At 38.5% G+C, this 22,410-nt stretch overlaps 1 protein-coding gene across 3 annotated transcripts in view; it reads left to right on the forward strand.

Moving 5' to 3' along the window:
- The window catches only part of LOC139471714 (gonadotropin-releasing hormone receptor-like), a 90,358-nt gene that overhangs the window by 49,558 nt on the left and 18,390 nt on the right, over positions 1 to 22,410 (forward strand). For 2 of the 3 annotated variants that reach the window (XM_071254202.1, XM_071254194.1), the window contains 2 exons: positions 7,388 to 7,489; positions 11,813 to 12,095. In XM_071254202.1, the coding sequence (XP_071110303.1) occupies positions 7,388 to 7,489; positions 11,813 to 12,095 (385 nt within the window). The remainder of the gene's footprint in view (positions 1 to 7,387; positions 7,490 to 11,812; positions 12,096 to 22,410) is intronic. The other variant, XM_071254209.1, reaches the window with a different exon arrangement.

Below are 22,410 nucleotides of genomic sequence, written 5' to 3' on the forward strand. Positions count from 1 at the left end.
TATTTTGAACCAGCTGTCAAAATAAAGAAAGAAAAAAAACATCTAATACTTCCATCTTGATTAGCTTCGTGTTATGTCGTAAAGAAAACTAACTTTCGATCAAAGTTTTGATGAAAGGCACATTTTCTAATCTTCTAATTAGAGTTGAGTTTGAATCGCTTTCGTTTAAATTCCAGGAATAGGCTTTTTCATCAGCCTCTGAAAAGCATAATTACGCATGCGAAACAAAAAGGTTATTTTACATAGCTAACTCTCAGATTAATGCACCGTCTTCCCCTTCTTTATTACAACATGATTACAGAGGCGCGTTATATCGGAATTTCACCAAAACAGGCAACTGAAGATTATCTTATATAAACGTTGTATTCTGTGGATTAGGTAACCTGGTGATTATAGTTAGTCAGTACAGCGGTTTGAACACTTTTCAATTCATATCACGGCGTGTCAGCTTGATTTGAGTGCAAAGTCTGAAGTGATGCAGGTCAGACTTTTACCACTTTGGTGAAACTCTCTACCGCAGGTACAGTTCTGTCACAAAAAGAAAGATAATCAGGACGAACCGCGATTCGAACCCACTATCATTGGTTTCTAACACGAATCTGCGCAGCGAATTCCGACCCATCAGATGATTGGGCCACCGGTGCCCACAGTGTTAAAGTCCTTGAGCGTCATGTTATAGGCTCAATCCGTCACATCGGTACAAGTTATGGAATTCTTTCTGTGTCCCCTTTGTTGTCTCAGTCCCGTTTAACCCTCTCGTCGCGGTTTTAATATATCAGCATGCAGTCAGAGAACTGAAATACCAACAGCACAGCACCTTATCTATGCTTTCACTGAGTTTAAAGTGACTGGGTTTACATCGGTAACATCAATGACTATAATTACCATAAAGCCATGTAATATTCATATTACTTCGCCGTGTACGATAAAACGAGTTCATTTAGGATCTGTAATGTACAAAGCCATTTCAACTCTCAGCTGTACCTTCGATGAAATATGTCCCTCGGGTTAGTCTTCAAAGCATACACGGCAATTGATTTCAAATGTGATGTAAATCTTGTGAATTTGCCTCCTTATAAAGCAATAGAATCATTTTCTGACAACCCTATGACGGAATGTAGGTACCTAATTACCCTTTTTCATTAGACAACAACGGTTGAAAACCGTTCGTGACTGACTTGAATCAGTCTTTTTATCCTTGCTAATCATCTCAGACAGAGGTAATACATTTTCAGAAAGTCCGTCTTTCTGTGCTAGTGATCATTACTGAGTATCGGGATTTTTTGTTAACTCGATTCCTTATCACATTATAACTTTATAACAGTAGTTATGTTTATCCAGTAAACTGGTAGGGTACTTCCGTTTGATGGGTGCGTTATAATTACATGGGAGACAAAGGCAACCATATTGCTATCTGTTTCGCCCTAATGGCCATTTTACTATGAGTTTTTTTTCCAAAAGAATCTACGAAGATACGTATTACGAGTAACTTTATTGTTTGTATTAATAACAATATATCTCAATCTAAATGTCAATCAAAGAAGTGAACCCTCATTTGTTGTTCCTTATTGTCTGATGTGATGAGGTGCTGTGTAGAGTGGTTTCTTAGACTGATATTGTCCATCAGGTAATGTGAAGGCAAATTTTGAATTCATCATCAAGAAAACATTCTTTCAACTGACTGATTACGCCCACGCTGATTTTGGTTCAATTCCTGAAGACCTAAGACTCTCATGTCCGTTATTATATGCACCATTAGGCACACCTGTAGGTAGTGAGAGAGGTGGAGCCGGTGGTCTGACCATTCTCTCGTCTATCTCAGCGCTGTGCAATAAATGACTTGGTTAATCGTAATAGTTTGGAAATGCTTGGCAGAACTAAAGGATAACGCGTTAAAGTTGGATGCGTTTTTGTTGTAGTGTAATCTTAACCATCGTGTTTTCTTCATGTGTTCCATAAAACAGATTTGCTGTTATTTGTCAACAAATAAGGATCAACTTCAGGTTTACACGGCTTGATTGGATGGGATTTTGCGCCCCCGGTGATACATCAAAAACATTAGACTATCAACTTCAGAGACAGTTTCCCAGATTGCATATTCCAGAAGCATAGCAGGGTTTATCAATTTTACTAATCCCAAGATCAAAAACACATCCATATAATGGTATCTCTATTATTTATATTTTTCTAAATCCTCGTTGATGCTGTCCGAGTCAACAGTGCAACCCAGTCCAATTTGGATCATATTTCCTTTCACCACTGTTTCCATTTAGCGGTATAATGTAAGGATAAGAAGGTATTGTATTGCCTGTTGTACCACTCACATAGTCAATGAAATCTCATTCTGGAATGATGTTGTAGACGAAGACATCATTCTTGACCGGACCAGTTATTATCGTGACACGGGGAATGCAATTGACGTCAAGTACGTCATATGGCAACAAAACGAACTGCCGAACAGCACTTTTCCATTTTCATTTTTAAAGACTTTTGGATAAAATTATGGTGTTTAAACTTTAATCTTATGATCGATCTACCACATCCAAAACATTTATGAAGCCCTAAGTGTCCCTCGACCGTCGCGATGTTATATGTCTAAAAGCAACGTATGACAATTATGTACGCTTATTGTTGTCCTCGAGTTTGATGCAAACAACGACGTAACGAAATGTCAAGATCAAAATATAGTTAGAAGCAACTACCGTCTGAAACTTTCAAGTTGATCAGTACAAAGAAACGGGAACGGATACAAAATCCTGTGATTAGAAACATCATTATACGTAGGCGCTCGGCTAGCGGGACTTTGTCGTACAGTGTTGAAAGGTAATACCGTGAAATTCAAAAAGCAGCCGAAAGAAAAAGAGACACGCCTGCGAGTCCATGTGCAGCTGTCAGGAACTGACGAGGAAGCTGTATACTTGTGACGGGTAAAATAACTGGATAAACAATTATTACTTTCGACCGTGGGCAGAGTACACGTAGGTTTCCAGTGCCTTATACTTTTCGTAAAACCTCGTGGGCATTTGGGTTGGAACAGAACTCCAGCAACCACTGTTTATGGAAGGCAAATCCCACCCTACACCGGTAGCATCCGCTGTTAAATTAAAAAAAATTGCATAAAAAATAAGTATTCTTTCGATGTATTGCCTGGCGCCGGACATCAGTGTTACTGCCATGCAGGTGATCAAGTGATCTATGGACCGACCAGAAGAGCCCGTGACATGATAGTGCATTTGACGATTCTGTTGAAACTAATGAAAGCGATAGTTAATTTTGAATATCGTATGCTGTGTATGAACAAGTGCAGAGATTCTGCTTCTTATAATAAAAGAAAAATGTATGAGAAATATATTCGTTTTGCAAAACAGTGGGGGCAGTTTTAATGTTTCTGCCCAAACATATATTTTGTAGTTGACTCAGCATGGATAAATGCTGCTGAATTTATGAAACATCGACCCAGTCCCGTTTAGATAAAAAAAAACGTCAATGCAGGCCAATAACCAGTCGAAATGGATCGAGTGGGTATGGTGGGTTACACTGGTGATAATGTGTCATCATTCACAGACGGAGTCTGATTAAGACTTGATTTAAAAAGGAAAGAAAGAAACCGAAAACAATTCTTGTCGTTAAAGACGACAAGTACGTGGACTGTGCACAGAAAAGACAGACATAAAATACTCGCTGGAGCTGACACTTGCTGCTCGCAAATACACTCAACAATAACTCTCGCGGAAATGCGCACGTCATGTTAGATAAACCGGATCGAAGCTAGACAAGGCAAATACTAACCGCTTTATCAGAATAGATCTTGATTACACTTCCTTAAAATGTGTAATTTTACTGACTTTGCGTCAATTGTTCGGGCTATACATTCATCTTCCCCTAGTTATATGCATGTTGTCGTAATATTGCACAAAAATCTGGGGAAAAAATCAAGCTTCACATTCTCTTTATTACTTTCATAATCAACTCAGCCCGAAGCGTCAGCTTAGTGACTAAAGTTATCCTATTACCGATAAAACTTTCGAAAATCAAATTAAGAAGATAAGCAGATTTCTTAACCTGTTATTTTTAATGTAGTTAATGTTTTGTCAAATAGTATGCGATTAGGTGTGAGATTGATTTATGGATAAAACCGAAGTTTTTTTCAGAAAAATATTGTTAGCTTTTCTATGTTTGAGAGTAAAATATATAATGAAACTGTTACCACTTTCGACTTTTAGTCAAAGCATATATTGAGTGTTTGTCCCTGAGGAAAGATGACCCAAATACGAGTCACACGGCCGGAAACCAGTACTGTTGTGTAAAATAGTGTTGTAAGCACTATTTGGTAATTATTAATAACGACTTGCTTATGATATATTCGAAATCGTACAACGGTCTCTACTTTTATCGGAGGTTTGTTATGATTATGGAAATGGTTTTGTCACTTTTATTTGCTACTGCCGCGAATGGCTGCAACATTGCTGATTCAACAATAGAAAGCCATATTTATCCCCTCATTCACTTGTATCAAATCTGAAGGGTGTGAAACGCGTGTGTGTGTAAGACTACGCCTCTAAACGTAACTGCTTTAGTGATAGCAACAGATGTGATAAACTGAAAGTGATATGTTAAAACAATTAACGATATACTGGTATTTAATCTCAGAATGATTAAAACACCACAGGTGCTCGAGAAGCATCGGATTATCACCTGTGCTACTGAGGTGTCCTGCCATGCATGAAGGTCACGTCTTGTGCTTGTGCGGTATCCCATCATGACAGATCACATCCAGTGCTTGTGAGATATCCCATCATGCAAGATCACACCCAGTGCTTGTGAGATATCCCATCATTCAAGATCACACCCAGTGCTTGTGAGGTATCCCATCATGCAAGATCACATCCAGTGCTTGTGAGATATCCTAGCATGCAAGATCACATCCTGTGCTTGTGAGGTTTCCCATCATGCAAGGTCACGTCAGGTACACCCCGCCATGCATGAAAGTCATGCATGTATCCCATCATGCATGCAGGGCACGTCCTCAGCTACTGAGGTATCCCATCATGCATAAAGGTCACGTCCTGTGCCACTGATGCACCTAACCATATATGAAGCTTATATCCAGTCATGCGCAATGATCGCGATAAACCGTTGGCGCCAGATTGATTTGAGACGACCAAGAAATAGAATTGGCACCTATTAACCTAATCGTTACGAATCCATGTACAGTTTGACCTGGAAGCAATTACAGTGATAACTTGTTAATCCGAAAACCCAGACAGCCGGACGATTAATGCCGATCACGTATATTTATCGTTACATGGAAAATACGTTTAACACATACATTAATTTAGCTTGACTCACAACTATACTGACTCTGTTAATGAGGCGTCACTGTGTTATAATATGAACTAGAAAAGTGTTTGGATAATTCTTGATTAATCAACTGGGGACATACATATTGTTTTAATTCTCCAGGGGTAAAGGTGCCGGAATTCGCTGTGCAGTGTTGTGTCCTTCGGGCATGCCAGAAACCTATGATCATGTGTTAAAATCCCAGATTCGCCCCGATTATATTTCTAGGTTTTACACCATAACCGCTCTCTTGGGTTTCAACAAAGTGGCAAACTGACACACCGTGATATTACGTAATACGACATTCGTCATGTAACTGGAATACTGCGGACTGCGGCGTTAAACAACATACAAACAACTTGAATACTGTTCAAGACGGAGTGAAAGCCTACCCATTTGCTTAATAAACTTGTTTCGCGTTACGAAGCCTATACACACGCACAGACATGCAAATGACATTCAGATGTTTGGCGTCAGTTCCTTTTCTTGTATTAATCTAGCACATCCTAACATTGGGGATAACATTGAGGATCAATCTCGCTTTATGCTTCCCCGTGCTCTGAATACAACAACTCCGGGCAAATATGCCTTCCGTGAATTCCTTCGCTGCTAGTTGATTGATATTTATTCCAACAACGGCCACCCTGGTCCTCGTAGTGTGGGATATATAAGACATTATCTGAAACATCTCGAGGGATCTCGCTGGGTCTGGAACGCCATCAGTGTGTTGTCTAATCTCAATTTGTTCCTATCACTTAACTATGTCCTCGTCCAGATTATTGATGTCAGAATGTTTGTGTGATGTCTGGTTTTACAATCCATGACGTTCGCGAAGTGTCAATTGACCTTTGATTGAGAATTGAGAATTTACAGCAGCATGTGTTAATAGTTTTCATGATATCGACTGTAAACATTACACTTCGATTTTATCACTTTTCACTGAATTTCAGTGATCGTCAATCCTGATTAGTTAGTATAAGCAGCATGACGCCATGAATTGCCCCATTGAAATAGTAAAGAATGACGTCACCTTTCGTTCGAGACCCCACACATGTATTACACAATGTGTAGTGAGTAATCATGTAGTAGAAGAACTAACTTGAACCGAAGCTGAGTACCCATCATTATGTGGATACGAATAATGAATAGCGTCATGGCTGAGTATACCCTTGCGCCAACTCCAGCAAGTGTACATGTATAAATGTATCAAGGATCGTTGAAGTCCACGAAGAATACAAGCTATCGCATATAAGAGAGACCAAACAAAACGTAACTCACCTCACCTCGATCGACATACGACCTGTGTTATAATGGCTTGCTGGGTTATATATTAACAGTTGTGCAATAGCGGTATATTTTCATTGGATTGAAATGTTTTGTATAGAAACGTTAGACGTCACAACCCTGTATGTCCCATAAGTCATATTCAGACTGCTTAAATGACAATTTGCAGGAAATATATTTTCACCTTGGAATATTTGCTTGCCTGTGCGTTTCACTTAATCATAATTGTCCCGACATTTGGATGTTCTTTTTTGTGATAATCCATTTTGTTGGATATTTTGGGGGAATATCTGTTGTTAATTGGCATTTATGTTGCGTTTTGAAGAAGACTGCTATTTTCAAAATACTCACCATCGATTTTATGGCGTTCATCTCCTTCGTACGAAAATACAAGCAGGGTACACGCTGTATCGTCTTGGTACTTATTAGTGTGATTAAATTATCGGAGTTACTTCGGACCCACGCCCACAACACCATTAAATGGAAATAGCAATTTCTGTTTCTGTCTAGTTTCTACTAGTGAGAGGAGTTCATAATATCCTTTGTAAAGATTTGTTTCTATAATTAATATGATATCGTGCTGGTCAATTACTTCTTAACCCAAGTTTGCCTGATTGATACTTTAGCGTGTTTACCTTCCCGCCATCACAGCAACAGAGGAGATTAACACGGCATCAAAGAGCCTGACCAAATTGGCTATGTATAATTTATTCTTGGGATAACATGATCTAATGAATTTACCTCATAATGATTTCTTGTTCAGTTTTAGATGGGATATCGTGCCTCGCCAAGAGGCGTCGTTGTGCAGATCAATGGCAGACATACCAAGGCATCATGTGTATGTCGGGCTGCACCGGCAGCAAAGGTACATGTACAGTAGATGTAGAACCAGGCATGTACCCCGCAGTTGTCGTTCTTGATAACTACAGTTATCATTCTTGATCACCAGATCCGACAGCTTTCCGATTTAGACACATGATTTTCAGTTCTATTTTTTGTTATTTCGTTTTTGGTGTCATTATTCAGTTTCAGTTACTTCAAAGTCACCTATTTCGTTTTTTGTAGACTATTTCTTCTTTTTACTGTTTCTGTGCGTGTTGTTGTGATAGGTTAGAGACTATTTGTGGGTAGCAAAGGTTGCATCTTTGTCTTGTTGTGTATGCTTTTCTTGACAACACAATTACTGTAAGTCTCTTGGGTTAGCGTCCAGCACATGACACCTCTCTTTTATGATTTCTGCTGGACACAACATGCTTTGACTGTTCCAGCTGCTTCATATGGTACGTATTCATGCATATTTGAAGAAAAGAAGCCATTTTCAATGTGACAAATATTTTTTTCTACCCTTACAATTTCATTCGGGGATGTAAAAACTGGCAGTTGTGGTGTTTTGTGGATCTACCTATCCTTACATTCAAGGCATGGCATGAATGATGATACATTCAATGTTTCTGCCCTCTAAATACCTACACCTTGGACAAAACGCCTCCGTAGTGTAGTGGATAGAGCGTCTACCCGGACACCTGAATATTCTATCCCCTAACCGCGTCATACAAAACGACTTAATATATGGTACTTGTTGTTACCCTTACTGGCACCCGGCAAAGGGTAAAACAAGGACTGACCGCCTCAGAGTCAGGAATATCAGTGGACTGGTACAAGCAGCCACGCACACACGTGTATGACGTTACTATGAGGGTGACATATTCTTGAACGCAACGTTAAACCCCACTTAACCTCACCTTACCTCCTGATTGACATATTATGGAAGGTCATGCCCTAAACAACATGAGCATCTCTACTCTGACATGGGCATATGCATTTTCTACTTTCTGCTAGTTTGTCTGTTGATAACGCCACACTCAGCAATATTCCAGCTATATGACGGCAGTCTATAAATAATCGAGTCTGGAACAGACAATCCAGTGACTGACAACATGAGCATCGATCCACGCAATTGGGATACGATGACATGAGAAAACTTAATACGCGTGATACATTTAGCGTCAGAACTTAGTAGCCACAAACGTGGATGGTTGGTTTGGTGTTTAACGTCACACTCAGCACTATTCCAGCTATATGACGGCGCCCTGTAAATAACCGAGTATGGACCAAACAATCTAGTGATTAATATCATGAGCATCGATCCACACAACTGGGATCGATGACATGCATCAACCAAGTCAGCGAGCCTGACCGCCCGTGAGTCGCCTTTTACGACAAGCATAGTCGCCTTTTACGGCAAGCATGGGTTGCTGAAGACCTTTTCCACCCCGAATCTTCACGGGTCACAAACGTGTATGGAAGATGTTCACATCCGTCCAGAGGCATTTAATAAACTGTTTTTGACGTAAGTCTAAATGTTTATATCCAGCAAGTCTCTCCGCAAATATCCGTAATTTACGTGATCGCTGTCATACCAAAACATGTTTGAAGAAATAATAAACTAAATTTATTATTTCTTGTTAATATTATCCAATATATCTCTGGAGAAATGCAACTGTAATCATGAAATTTATTCCTAACAAAGCACTTCTCATCCTGTATTATTTCCCATGTGTATTATTCCCCGACTTTCTGTCGACTTGCAAAAAATGTATCTTTGGTTGATTTGTGGAAGAGCCCTGAAGTAAATCAAATTAGGAAAGAAGGTGGTCATGATGAAACGTCACTTATTTGCTGTTCCCCGTCCACATTCTGTCACCAGGAGCTGGTTATGCATGCATAAATAATCCCACGTTGCTTAAAAGGGTAAGGATGTAACTGCTGGCAACGCAAATTATTTCAAGAGTTTGGTTACATAGTCTTCAAACTTCACTGAATGCAGCGACGTGCCTATTAAGACGTCGATACTGATTTACTCGTGTCGGATCAATGCTCTACAAACGGTATCGTTTCAAAAGCAATATTGCATTAAAATTAAAAGAGAAAAGTTGTGAAAGTTCTCATGTGGTTATTGAAGAGCTACTTAATGGGAATGCAAAAGGATGTTGTCAAGGGTCCAGTAGGAGGTTGCTGAACTGTCAAATCTGTAAAACAATTAATACCGCAGAACGAATCATTCCTATGAAAAAAAATTGAATTGTGTTTATAACAGTGCAGAAGATTCACCACGCACGGAATGTCAATGCACATTAGGGGTGAGTGAGTGAGTCAAAATGGCTTTACGCCGCTTTTATCAACATTTCCGCAACATCACGGCACACCAGAAACTGCCTTCACACCCTTGAAGGAATCGAACCCAGCCCTAGGCTTGACGAGCAAATGCTTTATCAACTAGGCAATCCTAACGCCCAGTGAACTTGAGGAAACCTTTTCTAAACCTTCAATAGGATTGCAGAGTAGAATAGTCCATCGTTGAGCAAAGATCGCTTACTCACTCACTCACCTTTTCGCAAGACACTCCTTAGTTCGTTAGAGATGTGATTATGTCTGCTATGTCAAAGCTCGGCGATGATGGTATTTCAACTGCTGTTGTTAATACTACCATTCATAGTTGACATGTTTCGAACCATCAACGTTTCAAAAGATTATGGTCAAATGTTTAAATAATATTTACTTTTGTGTGGTTTATTATGTATTAATCCAATCCGCTGCTTTACAAGTACACCCAAGCTCCAACTTGCGAAGCAATTGACAATGTAATGATATTTATCATGAGTGTCGTTTAAACCGTATCGCAAACGGAAACTAATCCTAAACGTGTTTTCTGATAACCATAGTATCACATGAAATCAATCAAACAATGTTGTATCCCAAGTATTGTTTGCTGTGTGACTTCACTGACTCACTGGTCAGAGGGGTCACTTGAACATGAATATTGACAACCATACAATCTGTTCCTATGAATGTCAACCACAAAGATAGCATGAGTGGCCCCTAATGCCACTATGCGGCATTGAATCGCGTGCGTTACAGTGAAAGACTATATCCTCCAACAGTATGTCTCGTAATAAAAAATAACTGTCATAAAAGGCATAACCACATTATGTGTATTAAGATATAACATCAAGGAAATGTTCACAACTCATGAAACCATTCACGACGTAGATCAAGGCAGTTGACCTCAGGACATCATACTTCTGCCCAGTCGATACCCTTGTCTTAAGGATTTGTTTTCGCTTGAATTGGTCCTAAGCTCTTCTGGCCGACTGAAATGACCATCGATGGACTGCCTAGACTACCCCCGGCTTTGAAAGACACATTCTCTTAAATGACATTGGATCATCATTCTTCAGGCCATCACTCTGTGGTTCAAGTAAAATCAGTCATCGACAGTTCAAAGGATCCCCAGGCGTAACTTACAATCATCAAAGTGGTATTTGTTCGTGAATGCAAAAGACGCCTCTTTAAAGGAGCAAATACATTCAATCAAGCAAGCCGTTACAATCCATTTAAGTCCTTAAAGCAACGTTTTCGAGTTGAAATTGTATTCCTGCATGAAACGTTATTGCAGCATATTTAGTTCACTTTTTTTGGTGTTTTGTATTAAATGTTTAAATGTTTTTTGCTTTATGTCTTTTAAGCAACGATTAAGTTCCAATCAAATGAGCACAGAAAGATTTACACTTGCACTTTAAGATTAAGCGCCAACATTAATTAACTCTTTGAACTTTATGAGATGTGAAGGTAATAACATTCCCGGGGGTGATGGCAATTTCACAATGTGCATGTGAACTAGTTGATATTTACACATATAAGACGTGTTTTCTTATTTAAAGTATTTAAGTTATATTCAAGCGTGAGTGAGTGAACTGTGTATTGACGCCGCTCTGAACAGTATTCCAGTTATAACACGGCGTGTCAGCTTCATGTGGGAGGGAGGCCTGAAGTGATGAAGGTCGTAGACGTTCACTACTTAAGTGAAACCCACGAGCATGGGTATGATGCTGCCAAACCCCTTTCATCTATAAAATGGTTATCTGGAAATACGTAACAGATTCAATGGCAGCGTTTATGTATTAGACCCTTATTAACACTATAATTTCGGACGGTAGAGAATTAAGTTTTGTGTTAAAGCGTTTTTGGTTGACCCAATGATTATCTATTATGTATCTCAACAAGGTAGTCTAAGATTAATAATGCCTTATTTTGTGGTTTTCTTCAACAATACCATCAAGGAGGGATATCGAGTACCTGAGTCAATTTTAAACTTAATGCTTACCCATCAATGATATTATATTTGCAGAGTCTATCACCTCATCGTTATCGAACGAGTTTTCACGAGGACCCGTGAGGAGTAATCTACTGCGCAAGGCAAAGCGGAAGTCCCTCCGGATGTCCATAGTGATAGTGTTAGCTTTTGTCGTCTGCTGGTCTCCTTATTACGTTCTCTTCATCTGTTCAACCTTCTTCTGGGAAGAATTTAACCCAAGGACAAACCTGTGGTTATTTTTCATCGGGATGACCAACTCGTTGCTCAATCCCATGATCTACGGAGCCTTCCAGCTATGCAAGGTGAACACAGCAAGGTTAGTTTGTAGAGAAGGCATTTGGAAGTTGAAAGGGCGAGTACTAACAAATTCCCCATTAGTAACCTTTAATCCATCATCAGTGTTACTACTCATGGTGTACTTATCCCAGCATATTATATATATATGCCTGATATGCGTTCTTTCGGTGTTCTACCTTTCTATTTAAAAAAAACTATTCGACTCGTTCCGAAATAAGTTAACAAAATATCTAAAAAAATATTTCATCAATCCTTTTTAAATTCAATTTAAACAATGTTTTGTGTTTCCAAAAATTAATCCTCCATTTATAGCTGACGTGTAGGGTCTGTACAAAAAATAAAAAATAAAATCTAACAATCATTATCTAGTCATTCATGTGCTTTAAAACCTACAAACAATGACAATCCATCGCCGAACTTCTTCTCCGTGTCCTCACTTTGGAAAAAAAAACTTTAAAAGATTAATTGTCTGGGGCCTTACCCGATTAAAATGTTCAGGTTCAATTTTAAAAATCAGGTCACGCGATACAGATGTCGGTGATTTCCTGTCTCACTAAACGATTTTCTCCTTTATTTTATTTCCTAATAGCATTGTAGAAGAGATTATCATCACTTAAATTCTTTTATCCCTAACGCTATCGTTTGCTTCAAGGCATCACGCGGCGATCATTTTGATACGTTCCCCTACAGTAAATGTATTATCAACAACAAAGAAATGCATGATTTGCTCCAAACACAATTCACATCAGTCTGTTGATGGAAACCTTTACGTTTCTAAAGGTTTTTTTGCACAACTAAATTTGTTATTTGCCGACAGGACCAATTTCACTGCTTAATAAGACTTAGTTATTTTGGACGGGTACTAAAATGTCTCCACGTATCAAAGCTATGATCTCAGGTTATGGTACTGGTTGAAAGCTACGTTTTGTGTTTTTTTCTCTAGGATAGTGAAACAGAAAAGAAGAATGGTACACTTGGCTTATCCATAAAGTTCCATATATTGTATTTATAATATTCGTTAGTTATGCCAACTGACCTAGAACACTTGATATATATCGTTCTTGCTGATGTCCTAGTCCTTAAAGCTTGACTGGCTGTAACCTTCTGAGCTTAAGTTGGTGCGAAGCTGCGCTGATTTCAACGTCCACGTTTAGACAGACTAATCATCATTTAATCCACACAAGACCGGTTAATACCCTGTGGTGGTTCTAGACTCACTGGCGTGTGAGCTGCTTCCTGTATCTTTGTTACCGTTATGTATAAACAGCTTATGCGTTTCTCTGACAGTAATTGTATGAGATATTCTTAAGAAGAGTTAGTATGCTCCAACAAATACCTCACCGAAATGTTGAGAAATAATTCGATCATTTATGCCACAGAAAATTCCCATTCTGGTCCAGTGCATGAAAGGTGAACGTGAGATTTGTGCTTTCAAAACGTTATTGATCAAATTTTGTATGCTTACGTTAATGCTAATCATAACAATATATTGACACGTTTCATTCAATTCACAATAGCAACTTAAATACTTATTGTAGTAATCTAATATAATGCTAACTGTCATAATATCAACACTGAGTACTCATTGGTGCCATTCAAACCACGTTGACCCAAGGTAGATGAAATATGACCCTCTCCTTTACAAATGGCTCGTATAGGCTGTCCTTTGGCACTTCCACCCTACAAAATATTGATGCAGTAGCACCGAAAACAATGTTTACACGATCGTGCCGATAACCGCGGATAAGAAAGGTAGAAAGACTGGTATATTAGCTATAATGTGGTGGTGCAGAAAAATCCACCTTTCAAGCATAATTCTACATTCATGAAAGTACGGAGAGGTCTACTAACGATGCCTATACCACCGAGCTTCCAAATGACCTGCTAGTGGTTCTATTCATCTTGTTTATTTTCATTGATTTTCTCATATTTGCATTCACCCCACTGTGTATTAATTGCGGCACATTTCGCACTCACTTTCCTCGTGTGGCACACCACGGCTTACTCTTGAGGTGCCTTTTTTAGAACCGGAATCTGTCACACACTTTATATGTTCCGGATAATGTTTTATTCTGTGTCATTCAAGTGTAAACCCTCCTACTGTTTTTGTGTCAGATCTCATCCCTTATGCTTTTGTGCCATACATGTACCTAGTTCAGTTTCATGGCTGCAACTAATCTTCATTTCAATTGTGTGGTGAATGTAAACGAGTTACGTATGATTCGTTTCTAATTTCAAACCAGATTATGTTTTGTTTATGTATATGCACTCTGTTGTCATGGAATGTGATTTCGCCAAAAATAGGTGTCAAATCTTTTGAGGAACATTTATCATAGAAACTTTTGTTTCAGTGTTTGTAACACTCATATAATCCTTCTTCATAAGGTGAGTGAGTGAGTGAGTTGGGTTTAACGCCGCTCCTTAACAGTATTCCAGTTACATCACGGCGTGTCAGCTTAATGTGGGGGCAAATCCCGAAGTGATGCAGGTCTTGGACGTTTACCACTTCGGTGAAACCCACGAGCACGGGTATGGTGCTGACAAACCTAGAAACATAATCAGGGCGAACCGCGGGATTCGAACCCACGACCATAGGTTTCTAGGGTGCCCAAGGGACGCAAATCTGCACAGCGAATCGCGGCGCCTTAGACCCGTGCCCCCTCTTCATATCATTCTACATAGATTATAAAACTCCGACCATATCATGAGCATGTGTTTATGGATTACTTTCTATTAGTGATGATACCAGCTGTTTGAGAAAAGGTGAGCGTATCCTGCCCTACCGATGGCACCCGCAAATTCTTCGGAATGTCTCTCAACACATTTTGATACCACCAGTTTTAATTGAATTTGGTCCTCAACAGAAATCCAACCTGAAACTGTTATCGTGTTAAGTATATCCTTCTATTCTGTTCATACTCGTAAGCTTGCAGACACCTCTCTTTATCACGTGATCAGTCATGCTCGGCCATTGTTCTATTTTATTGCTAATACGTAGAGGATATTTCACGTGTCGAGGTCAATATCATATTTCTCTCATCGAATGACGGGGCAAAGAAGATATCGTTGCCACGAGTGAAATGTCTCCTTTCCAGCGACACGAGATGAGACAAAAATTACATTTCACGAGACACATGGAATAACCTATAAATTATATACTTCTTGTGTAGCGTAAAATATTTGTGTTTTCTTTACCAATGTAAAACCTTGAAACGTAAGTTCTCCTAGGGACGTTTCACCAGGCCTTGTAATGGCGACTTAAAAAGTAGTCCCGCGTTTGCGAAATCTTAAAAAGTATAAACTAAAGTAATAAATTATATTTGAGGTCAATGAATTCATTTATGATACATTTGGATGTGATAACATACAAAATCAACTTAAAAAAACTATTCTTGAAAGCTACGAGACCGCTGTTGGAAGCGAACTACTCGCTGGTCAAGTAACAAAAAGGGCACTTTGCGAAACGAACAGTTTCGATTGACGAGTTACATAAACATTTACATTTTAAAACGAAACTTTTTCAAGAGAAGCGCAAGAACTTCATTTACTCCATAAATGAACATTTGTCATTACATTGCCTTGTCAATGTGGAACTAATGTCAAAAGGAAGTGTTCGGGTCACACACCCCAAGAGGTAGCTCTGGTATGACAATAATTCCGTCAAACTGCTATTTTCACTGGAGTGAAATATCAAGTGTTATGTTCATTGCGATGACAAATCGCTTTTCACAACTTCAGAAAACCCAGTCGTTCACACTGAGAGTACATTGAAAGCGTCCTATCTCTATTTGACAACCACAAGTCAGTATAAAAAAACCCTGTGTGGACAGGAAACCCTCAGTTACTTGCAATGCAAATATGATGAAACATGTCCTGATACTGCCTCACAAAGCCAAGGTGGTAGAAATCGATCCTATGGAAATGAATTATGAGTAGTAATTCTTGAAAACTGAAATTTTGTTCTGGAAATAGTCTTTGTACGAGGTATTTGATATGGCCATATATGGGCTGTACATACCACACATACAAACTGATATCTCGTAGAAGCAAATGCTAGTACAACAGAGAGACCCAGATGTGGAAGCGGAAAGTGCCCACGAAGACCCTGGATATAATTTCCTATGAGCTGTAACCACAAAGAGGGAGAGGAAGTGGTAATAAATCGTGAGCATGCTCCTTATATGTCAGCAAATCTAATCTCAACCAGAAGAAAAATCTCGGAAGGCATTTATGAAATGGCCAAGAATGGCTCAGCAAGCATATTTATTTCAACGTATCTTCCCAATGAAGGCTTAACAGTTACTGCACTGAACTCATTAAAGACTGTCAAGCTATGTTCGCTAACCTTTTTAACGCGATACGTTTTGCTTCCTGAGGATGACAGTTCCAGTAATACTTCTTCATTGCGATGCGAGTACACTTACTTTCCCAGACACCCATGCATGTAGGACGTGGTTTGAAAAGGAAACATGTCCCTCCACAAACACATTACAGTGAAGAAGGTGTTAATAACATGCCTGATTTGCCATGTGGGAATCTTAATCACATGTCTCCCACAGCGATAATTAAATTTCTTGCTCGGGTTAATTATCTGAAGTCATTTGCGATGGAACAATGTAATTACTCGTAGATGTACAGCTCACAAAAGAATGCGAGATTCATTGATCATGTCACAAGTGGATCGCGCAAGACCATTTTGTTGTTGTTAGTTAGATTATAGCAAGTACAAAGCCATTGAAGCAACCAAAGACATTGAAGACCATGAGAATACTCGGTAGAAGCGGAATTAAAATGTACTGTAGCTTGCAAACGTTAATCACTGTTGAATCAGGTTGTACAATAATTCAAGTCAATGCACATGGTACCAACCATGAGTGCCCACCGATATTCAATTACCCTTCGTGTATTATTACTCGAACGACTGTGAAAACTTTCAAAATATCTTAGAACAAGAAGATACAAGATCTGGTCCACGAGATCTGCATAATTAAAAAACGAAGCAAAACCTTATAAGTCGTTATGAACGTTTTCAGCTGTTTACTAGTATAGGAATAATTATACTTTGATTATTTTTCAACAATAGCGTGTCTGTAAGCTTTCTTTGTGTTTAGTTGTTGTGTTACAAACACACTCAGTAATATTCCATCTTTATGACGGTGATCTGCAACTATTCAACTAGAGAGTCCAGTGACTGATATTGCGGGCAAAGATTCACGCAGTCGGTGTCCTATGGCATGCAATCAACCTAGTCACCGAGCGTGACCACCCGATCCATTTGGTCACCTCATGCGAGCATGACTTGTCACTTGTCACTTGTGACCTACCCGGTATCCCTGCGAGAAAACTCTATCTTTGTATGAGATTCAAAATTATGTTGTAGTGTACAACACAAGGGAATCATTGTCATTATCAACAGTGAAGATTATATGAAAAACATACAATGACAATCGTGTCAATATCATCACCAACAACAAAAATTAATAAACACTGACGCATTGTGACGCACAGTAAGAATACATCCATACTCTAACTTACTTTTCTTTCTAGATACGCCTTATGTCTTTTGTCTATATAATTCATTAATTTACTTGATAGTAATGGTATACTTTACCGTTTAACCAATTCTATCAAACAACTTTGTCAAGTATACGTTTCACCACAGGCAAACAGGTTGACCGATATTTTTTTTCTCCCATTTGGACTAATGGAAAATAAAGTTGCATGCAAAATTTGATAGTTCTTTGAGTCATTAACTTCCTTTCAATTTTCGTGGCAGAGATGCGTCACGATAACTTGTCAGTTTAGTTTTTTGTAGTGATATCAACTGTCAAAGCAAATTGTCTTCGCTTTTTGGGGAATCTTTCTACTGGGAAGAATCCTCATTTATACAAAGATGTACAACAGGATAATCATTGGTTTTCTTTCCATTTTCTAAAGCATATTATGAATATTTAACTTAATGTAGGTAATGTGAGTACATCCCATAAAAGGGTATTTTTATATGTAGACATAAGTACAAACTACATCAACAAATAATCGGGAATTTGGCAGATATATTACTGGCAATGTCCTCTAAAAATCTCGGTCAAACCCGTATATTATACATGTAGAAACAGAAACCTTTTTCTTTTCCCCTCTCATGTAAAACATAAGAATTGAAAAGACTTTGGATTATCAATATAAATACATACGCGGAGGACATTTCCAAATAAGACAAAAAATATGTCCGAGGCAATTCCCTATTTTGACTTGTACCATATGTTCCGGTGTTTTTCAGGTAAACATGTGACATTCCTTTGCATGTGTTTGTGACGGGTGCCACCGGCGGGGCAGGATAAGCTCACCTTTTTGGTGAACTCCTGGTATCATCACTATTTGATAGTGATTCATAAGCACATTCTCTTGATAGGTCAGAATCGAATAATCGACTCTGCCTTTGGCACAGATTTCTTGTGAAGATGGAAATGATTTTGTGGCTGTTACTGAAGGACAGATTACAACTTTATTAATGAAACATAATCGTTTACACATGAGGCATACAGGTGTATATTTACAGAGTGCAGGTATAACCTTGTTGTTACTTTTGCAAAATGTTAAGGCTCACGAATTGAGCGAAGCCATCCTCCAGTGTCACATACTCCCCGTGCGCTTCTACCAAGCTGTAACTAGTGTAATAACTTCGCCGAGGCAAAGTCGCTCTGTAAATATAGTATTATATGTATGTAACATTTAGTGTTCCTCAGATTCTGTATTCATGAATATGACTTGGGCAATGAAACAAATTGTATGTTACAAAGAAAATCAGAATAATCATTTCCAATGTTAGTGATGATGATTTAAAGGGGCACTGATCTAAAGCAATTCCCCGGGACTGGTTGTTGCTTTTGTTATTGTTTTACCCCGTGAGTACCCGGATGATATATCAGGAATCTAGACTAGTTCGCGACCTGTGCTGCGCCACTCGTAAGCGCATTTGTCACTTTTATTGATAGTATGAGGGCACATTATCAACAAAATGAAAAACAGTTTGGGAAATAATAAGGTAATGTAAGTATCTTTGTGGGTAGCATCGGTAATGGTGACGAAGTTTTGATGAGTCCCTTGCTTGGTAATTGTGCGATTTTTTACAATATTTTGACTTGCAACACAAAGTAAATATTTCACCTGAGCATTGCCTATTTTATCATGTTTATATTTTTAGTCAAAATGTGCCAAATTTTTACTAAGGAAATTTATTAAACGCCTACATATTCAGTTATTTTACAAATGGACTGAAAATATGTCCAACTGTATTATTATGATAACGAGTTCCAAACATTTTTATGTTACATAACATCACCAAGTGACGGAAAATGTTAGGATTAAAAGTACATTTATATATTGTTTGGCTTCTAATCCTAGCATAGGTGCCTGAGTGAATCACATTTTACACATTGACTGTAACATATACACACTTACGAAAAAAAAGACTTGTGAAAAAAACGTCTGTGGCGCATCGAAGAACGTAGAGGAACAAGAATGAGTCTGTTCAATGCTACTACAGCAAATGAATGAAAACAAAATGCAAATATCATAAGTACAACCTAACAAAGTCATTATTTTAGGCAGCTTCCTTGTTCGAGTAATGTATCTGTGAATATCCACATAAAAGAACTATATTCAACGGTTCTTTAAACAAATGCATTGAGTCAAATAACAATGAGCACTCAATCAACGTATTATCGGTTAACCCTTTAACCCTTAACCGTAAAACAAGGTGTGTTGTTTAGACATCGGCACTTCACGCCATTTAATGAGTGTATTCCCTTTTCTTCAGTAAACCTACACCTAAACACTTACTCTTTTTATATCCACTGTGCAAGATAACAGTGATTAATCAGTCAACGCATTTTCTGTTGATCCTTTGATGACTAGGAACGATCCGTTGATTTACAAAAAAGTAAATCAACTGATCATTCATCTCTTGCTGGGCTGCCACGTGCATATCACATGACACACATTTCACCTCACTTCAAACCTGGATTTAGATTGAATAATTACCCCAGACACACGAAATGCCGAATGGGAACCTTTGTCGGGTAATCTGAGTTATGTTATCACTAAATATACCTGTAATAAATTCTTAAACTGAGCATCAAGTCAATGACGACGAATATACAATTTACGTGTAGGGTTATGGCAGAACACATGAATGACGCAATAAGAAATCCGAAAATGCTTTCACTGCAAGGATACTTTTTATTATTAAACTATAACCATCAGGGGTATTTCCAAATAACGACATCCGATGAACTTCCGTCGTTCTTTTTATTGCCTCAAAGTTTATTCAGCTGGTCTTGCAGATGGTAGCCCAGTCTCTTGTTAAGCTCAGTCGCGTTAGCGAGCAAATCAACTCACGGCCCTAGCGGCCAGTGTCAGACAGCCGAAAAGAAGCCAGAGATAAGTGCTCCTTTAAATGAAATTATACAACTTGGGAACTTCCCAAGAGGCTTTTCATAACATTTAACACGAAAGTGTTCGTGAATTTTCCCGTAGGTTTAAAATATTATGCTGCATGCGGCTTACCGAGCACAACATAGGCCAAACGGGTATCAGGTACCAGCCATCCTTTTCAACTGAGGGTGTTACATATTTTATGTTATGTCGGTGCTAAATTACCCAAGAATACTTGGCAAAAGCCCCGGGTGCAGGTGTGCAATGTATGGAAGAGTAACATTTGTCACAATGCACATTGGGAATTTCATGTTCTATATATTTGGCTCCGTGTTCACCTTGCATTGCACTACTTACTCATTCTATAGATGCCACCAGAATCAGTTGTACTCAATTGGCATTGAAAGTAGCTCTTTCCCAGAGCTAATTCAGCCAGAGATGGCAGTGGAACCGCTTCAATGACATTTATATGAGAAGGTCATCTGCATCTCAACACAAAAGGCTAATACGTTCGTTTCTTCTTTTGCATCCGCTGTTATTATTCATAATTCTTTTGATCGTATCAAACGACAAATTAAATGTCATTATTTAATGGTTTTGTGGCAAAGGTATCTGAAGAATAGATTTAATCTGAAGATATGATTGCTATATCATCTCAACATTAAGCCCATAAACTGCATTCGGTCGGTGAAAATGTTATCAGATGCATTTAAGTGTATGTAAAAAGACACACAAGCCGGTAATATGAAAACATAGATGACTGCTTCTATCACTGTGTTGCAGATATACTGCTTTAGTCAGGTCATGTTCCAGGTATTGGTGTGTACTTACAGTTACCATTGTTGAAACTTTTGTTAGTACCAGTTGATCTCATATATAGAGTGTATCTTTATGTTCATGTTGTGAAATGTTTACATCCATATTACTCCTGTCTAAAACGCCTTCTCATTCTCCCCTAAAAGGATAAACAGTTGCAGGATACGTAAATGCATCGTTTGTGACTAACTGTTCACTTGACTTGCCTTTGCACGTGTTTATGACGGGTGATACTCGTGGGACAGGATACGCTCACCTTTTCGAAAATACAACAACCTGGTATCATCACCTTATTGAAAGTTATTGTCGGAATCGTACAATGAACAATGACAAGCTTTTTATTATGGAAAGAGCTCTGTTGCTTATATTTACAATGACACCTCGTTCACTTTTGAGCAATCGAAAATGCATCGATTTAACCGAAGTTTCAGACAAGCGCAGTTCCGATATTTGACCGCATTTCCTGTACAGATGCTTTCGGTTCCATGTCGAGATAATTGAATCGAGCTGACCATGATCAATTACAGGAGATACAAGAGTAATGATGACCTCGTGGCAGGAGTAGGAAAGAGTATCATATGGTATCTAAGGAAACTTGCTAAATGGTTTGACAGTTATTTATATATCACTTCCAAAGGGTTCATATTGCTGCTTATAGGTCTGCTCTGAAGCCCGTTTTGCAGGAGTATCACAGGGCATAGTGTTGCTCTTGGGAAATACCCTGCAAAGTGGGTATATTTATATATATACATGACATTTTTTATGGATGGCAACTTCTTTTATTCTTTGTCACGACGTTTCAGAACTCTTCTTGTCCCTTCATCAGGTGAATACTGAGTATTCTGAGTTGGTCTTAAAATCTTCATAGAAATAATATCCCCGATTGTACATCAAAAGCTGTAAACGTAGTTTTCTTGAAAACTGTTCGATATAAACAGAAAGTTGCTATTGTAGGTATTGTCACTCTGAATAATTATGCTTAGATCTAAATATGAAATAAAATGAGGAGGTTTCATGGTCTTAATTTCTAGTTAATATGGATAAAACAGTGGAAAGGAATTGGATATTTAACCTTATTGAATAAT

Source organism: Haliotis cracherodii, unplaced genomic scaffold (genome assembly GCF_022045235.1).
Source record: "Haliotis cracherodii isolate W230 unplaced genomic scaffold, xgHalCrac1.p SCAF_1, whole genome shotgun sequence".
Taxonomy (NCBI): domain Eukaryota; kingdom Metazoa; phylum Mollusca; class Gastropoda; order Lepetellida; family Haliotidae; genus Haliotis; species Haliotis cracherodii.